This window comes from Ornithodoros turicata, chromosome 8 (assembly GCF_037126465.1).
Source record: "Ornithodoros turicata isolate Travis chromosome 8, ASM3712646v1, whole genome shotgun sequence".
Taxonomy (NCBI): domain Eukaryota; kingdom Metazoa; phylum Arthropoda; class Arachnida; order Ixodida; family Argasidae; genus Ornithodoros; species Ornithodoros turicata.
Window position 1 is genome coordinate 41,847,085 of NC_088208.1, and position 6,000 is coordinate 41,853,084.

General features: G+C 40.1%; 1 protein-coding gene across 1 annotated transcript in view; it reads left to right on the forward strand.

Annotated features, from left to right (window-relative positions):
- The window catches only part of LOC135367465 (histone deacetylase 4-like), a 71,577-nt gene extending 66,145 nt beyond the window's left edge, over positions 1–5,432 (forward strand). Inside the window, exons 22-26 of the mRNA XM_064600759.1 lie at positions 994–1,112; positions 1,171–1,240; positions 1,295–1,437; positions 1,497–1,626; positions 3,326–5,432. Coding sequence (XP_064456829.1) covers positions 994–1,112; positions 1,171–1,240; positions 1,295–1,437; positions 1,497–1,626; positions 3,326–3,377 — 514 coding nt within the window. The 3' untranslated portion in view covers positions 3,378–5,432. The remainder of the gene's footprint in view (positions 1–993; positions 1,113–1,170; positions 1,241–1,294; positions 1,438–1,496; positions 1,627–3,325) is intronic.
- Positions 5,433–6,000: the final 568 nt, after the last annotated feature.

Genomic DNA, 6,000 nt, shown 5'->3' on the forward strand with positions numbered 1-6,000 from the left:
GAGCAGAATGAGTGAATTACTTATTACTTCTCATGGTGCGCCTTACTGGCATGCTTAACAGTTTTACAGAAAGAAAACAGGATGTTAAAAATTACTTCTGCGCTACTTTAATGTAGATGTGGTTTTTAAGAAAAATACAGGGTTAAGGGCAACGGTAAACATAGTCAATAAAGAAAACCCCGTGGAATGCGGAATTAAACATTAAAAGAAATATATTGAGTGTAAAGTTGGGGTGTTTTACACCAGCGTTTCCCAAACTTGTCGTTGTGTTGAACTGCCCCAAAACACTGAGAATGCATTTGTGGGCCCCCGTTAAGTAAAATTCATGTTGACATAAGTAAGGGGCGTGAAAAGGAGAAACAAACAAACCAATAAACAAGGAAATGACAATGTAGTATATTTATGCCTTCTTTAGTATCTTATATCGTCATATATGGATATTGTCCTCTTGAGAGATGACGTGACCAGCAATCACAGAGACTGTCTTCGGGCCGTCTTGGAACGTAGCAGAGCCCCGCGGACCACACACCATTCCTCTGGGGTGCGCAAAAGAGTACGTCGGGCAGACGTCTAGATGTGTTATGCTTAAAGCATGTATAGGGTTCTTAAGGGCAAAAGAATTCTTTACCAGAGCAGGAAAGGGACAACAATGTTTGACACAACTTTTGCGCCTGCAACTACATCGTCTTGGCTTGGCTGGAGCCTCTCAAGTAATCCGTAGGTTTTCGGTGTCAAAGGGTGTCCCAAAAGTAGCCATCATGCTTCCTTGTTCAATTGACAATGACACCAGCATCCCATCTAGTTCAAGTCTGTTTCTTCAACGTAATACACGAGTACAGGCAGGTTGTAAGTGGGGCTATGTTATGGGAGCTCCTCTGGCAGGGATGCAGAGACATTCAGTTTATAAGCAGTTTGAGAACCAACATCTGTTTAAATTTGTCAACCTAACAATTGTCCTACATTTAGGAAAGTGTGTTTCAACTGTTGTTACAGGACGATAGTGATGCCAATTGCGCGTGACTTTGACCCCGAGGTGGTCTTGGTCGCCGCGGGGTTCGACGCCGCAGCGGGACATCCTCCGCCTCTCGGAGGATATCAAGTATCACCAGCATGTGAGTGTTGCTTTATTATGATGATGAGGATGAATTCTTATGAGGCTGAATATTGCAGGTTTTGGGTACCTGACAAAGCAGCTCATGAGCCTTGCCAAGGGAAAGATAATCCTTGCGCTTGAAGGAGGGTTAGTCACATATTTCCCATGAAGCTGGAAAGTATTAAAAAACCTCTGCTGCAGGTACGACCTTCCGTCTATCTGTGACTGCTCGCAAGAATGTGTTTCTGCCCTGCTGGGGGATGAACGTACTCCCTTGAAGGAAATCACCCGCAAGCCGTGTGCTGCCGCCGTCCAGACCTTGCAGCGGACAGCTGCTATCCAAGGTACATAGAAATATATTTGAGGAAATGTTGTGTGCGATAATAGTTGTTCTGGGTGATAGCCACCCACTGGCCATGTATAAAGAAGTGGATCCCCAGCATTAACTGGTCCCTGCTTGAAGCTCAACAGAAGGAAAAAGAAGTGGAGACAGTTACAGCGCTAGCTTCCCTCTCCATGGCTGCACAACTGCAGTAAGCCCGATTAACAAACATTTATACTTATATCTTGAACAAACGTTCAAGAGTGCTTTTTAGACTCTCTTTATGTGTATATGGACGTGCACATGGATCCTTTTCTTCGTGTCTAGAGCCGGATGTTTTTGGGTAAAAGCCGCTATCACCTTAATTTACCACCCAATCTTCATAGCAAATAATTGTATTTTACCCAATTCCTATTGTTGACTTTCGATTTATCCCACCATTGTTTAGTTGGCTTTGGGGAGAAGAAGAGACGCTTTCAAAACCTTCCCGTCGCCACTCCCAGATCTTGTGACAGAGGGTTATGAGTTGCAAAACACAAATTCATGTTGCAGAGCAGTTTTGTTACATCATAGTTGATACGCAAACAAGGAAATGACACTCGTAGTGCAAGAAGTACTATTTCTTATGAAGAAGTGATAAAGTGCAGGCTAGCTGTTGACGCATGTGGAAGGAATACCATCTTTCATTTCGTGAGTATTTAAAATTGCACATTCAGGGCATTTCCCCCAGCAACCTCCCCACCCCCTATGGAATTTCAACACCTCCCTAAGATGAAAATGCTACACAGATCCTTGTCTCCCACGATGTGTTTATTATGTCTGGTAATGCTCTGTAAACTGCAAATTTGAAAGTGGAACAAAAGTGGAAATTTTATCCAATCGTCTCCAGATGTCTTCAGTTTTTTACAGAGTCCACTCCAATTTCCAGCCAGTCTTGGTATAGTAATGGGCTTTATGATACCCTTGGGGCGTATGTATATACTGTCACATCTGCATTAAATGTATCCAGTGAATTCTACTCAATTTTTAACATATGGCTGGTCTCCTGGCCCATATCAGTCACAAAGCAGGTCTGCGTGGGTCTCTCTCGCTCTTATAAAGAAAGAAGCATCTAGAACAGTGGTGGAGCACTGACATTGCTCGATAAAGCATGGTGGCACACACCTAATACACCCAAGTTGGAATGCAACAGGTTGTTTTAAATTTTGCTGCCTTTTTCAAATACCGCATCCTCAGGAGTTATGCGCTGTCCGACACAGTAATTTTGATGACTACAAAGGACCGTTTTCTCTTGCCACCAAAATCAGTTTGGGTTCCTCCCTCAAGTGATCACTCACAATTCTATATACAGGGTGTGCTTTTTTTATGACAATGTAGTTTGCAGTTGGGTTATACGGCTATGCAGACATCCTTTCGAATTTGAGAATTTCAGGTAAAAGCGCAGAAATCCTGAAATGACTGAGTGCCGCGAAATATCCAGAGCTGAATTTTGCTATGCAAATTAGCCAAAACCACATGCCTCAGGAGCACATGACCGACAGAGGCTTATCTGGACCGCAGATATGGCAAGCAGATGAGCACTTACTCCAATCTGCTCCAAAGCATATGGCCCAATGACGTGAAACGGCGCGGTTTCAGTTTGGGCTCATTTGCATATCGGAATTCGGAATGTCTCCCATTCTTCTCTTTTGCCCAAAATCCCCTAATAACAAGTTAAATTAATGAATGTAGTTACTCTTTCTTTTAGAGTAGGTCTGCCTGGCAGTATAACTGAAAAAAATTATATCTATTTGCTATTTTTATTTTAAAAATCTGTAAAGGTGACGAAAACACCCTGTATGTATATCAATCGTGAGTCAGATCCCAAGTAAATATGGTAAATTACGTGCATGACAGTCTATGTATTTCAGGAAGAAGCCAGATGAAGAGGAAGAACCCATGGAAGAGGACCAGGAAAAGTGAAAAAAGGGACAAAATCTTGTGCGCACAACACCAATGGGCTTTGAAAGTCACGAGAACAAATGCAGCATCAGGGTACTTAACATTTTAGACTGGGTTTCATTGGTCAGTCTGACAGTTCTGCTGCCATGTTATTGCAATACAAGTGTTGACAATGAATTGGGACATATGGTCTTACTCTTTCTTTGCAGCGCAAGAATTATGCTAAAATGTCAGTCAGTGGACATGCCTTGACCCAGAAAGCTTTCTCTTTTAGACAATTTAAGAAAGAAAAAAAAAGTACATTATGTTTACACCCTCATATTTGTTGGATCATGTGTACATTGTGAGATATTTCCAGTATTCCAGGAAGATGCTTTCCTTCTTTGTGTATTGCTGCTATTGAGAAATATGTACATGATTTAATCCTAAATGATAGTACAAACACGTTTTTGTGGCAGTCATCTGTAACCAGGACCTGTTTGTCAGAAAAAGCAGGCAGAGGAGGTCACATACTCTTTAGAAATTGTAGATTTTAATGGAACACCTTCCAGTCTTCCTGTGGTTAGAACAATGTGGTTTGAACAAATTTAATCATCTTGGGGGAGGCTACACCTTCAAGGTGATCCTGATCACATTTGTTCCAACCACATTGTCAGCCAAAGTTTGTTTCACACTGAGGGTCAGGTTGAGCTGACCACACATAATAAAACACAGTAATGAATCCCTGAGCAGTGGATTTGTCTCGAAACTTTACTTGAAACGTCACCTGCAACGACAGCTGGAAGAAACAAAAAATGGCAAGCATTTAGTGCAGGTTTGATTATGAATATTTTTTAAAGCCTTTGTATACCTCCGTGTGTGTAAGCTGAACATGTCTAGTTATTCTGTATGGGATTTGGACTTTTCGTTTGTTTTTGTTTATAGTAGAGGATTTGAATGTTATTCTTGCTACAACTAGTCAGTTTAAAGCGGAAAACTTGCATCATAGTGCTTGTGTAATGCTGGCAATGTATCATTTTGTTTTGTGACGTAGAGTTAGCAGCACTGGGGCCATTTGAAATCTCAGAGAGATACCATTCTGCTTTCATATTGTACAGTTGATCACTATGATGCTGTTTTTAGCCCCAGTGAATTTTTGAGAGATCATGGAGCCACCGACAGAATTTTCGAGAGATTCCGTGGAGAAATATTTACTCGATTGTCACTTTTTTGCCCAAATGTTGTTATTGTGTTGGATTTCAAGCAGGTCACCAGTTGTAGAAAAGTGCTTTATGATTGTAATGAATATGTAAAAAGAGTATATACTTTAATGCAAACTTTCATTTGAGGTTTAAACTTATTTGTGATTTCAACCCTTTATTGTTAAGGTGTTTTTTTACTTTCTGATTTTGTGTTGTTGGATGACAAAAATCTTTGAGGGTAACTGAAAGAATGATACTTGTAGGTAATAGGTATGAAATGGTTGACAAACGTGATAAGTTTGGCTATATGGCAAAATTGAGTATAATCAAATTAAAAGTGAATCTTGCAAATTAACGTAGATAGCTACCCCAAGACTGATATGTAATGGCATGAAGGCTCAAAATAGCTTTGAAATATGTATCACCTGCTGGTTGCAAGGCATCATAAAATGTCATTGCAGTCGATTCCATTCCGAGGGAAATAGCGAAAGTAGAATATAACAAATTCAAGTTAAATTACTTTTTATGGAAGGAGAGCCTGTCATGTTCTCTTGTTATCTGCACAATTTTGAAGGGTTGGAAAAGGTTTTATTTGTACGATATTCACAAGCATCTGGTGCAAGAAAGGCGGCTAGTCATTTGGAGTGGCTAACCCTGTGTAAAACTTTGTTGTTAAATATGCTGTGCTATATATTGTATGTTGGATCGTAATTTAAGCTGTACAGTGTGTATGTTTATCAGATTATGTTATCATTGCAGAAGCATATATATTTTGCCACATATTGTATGTACACCTTGTGCTATTGTAAAAGTGCGATAAAACTGTTATAGAGGATATTTGTATTTTTTTTTTTTATGCATTGTATCAATAATAAATCATTATTCAGTGCCTAAATCAGCTGAGAATAATTGTTCTGCTGAAACTGTGTCCTATTCGTCGTGTCCTTGGCCTGTCAAGCAACATTCTGAGGGTTCAAGGGTATTTTAAGGTGCAAACAGATAAAATTCAAGGAAGTAAAGTCGCTTAATTAAGGACCTCAGCTTCCGGAAGGAACTGACAAAACACGAGGGGGATAGGAAGTGAAGAACCACACAAGAAAGTGCGTGGAAACAGATTCTAATAGCTTCGAGGAAAATTAATTTGTTACGAGACTTTTTCAGCTTTATGAGAGCGGTCCTAAATGTTGGCTCAGCCGTAATTGCGATATACACTATGTTGCGCGTAATGGTATAAACATGGTTTTGACGTACCTATCAGTAGGTGCTATGTAGATCCAATGTTCCATTGAAACTTCCAGCACATGATGAAATATTTACGCCGTTGTCTGTGTACTGAGTCTTGTTACCCATTACGACATTGAGAGTTTTGTCATTTATTTTACTTGACAAAATAGTTATGAAACACATACAGAAAGTGGACTCATAGTTGAAGCCAGTTGCGAGATATCATGTTACTCACATGT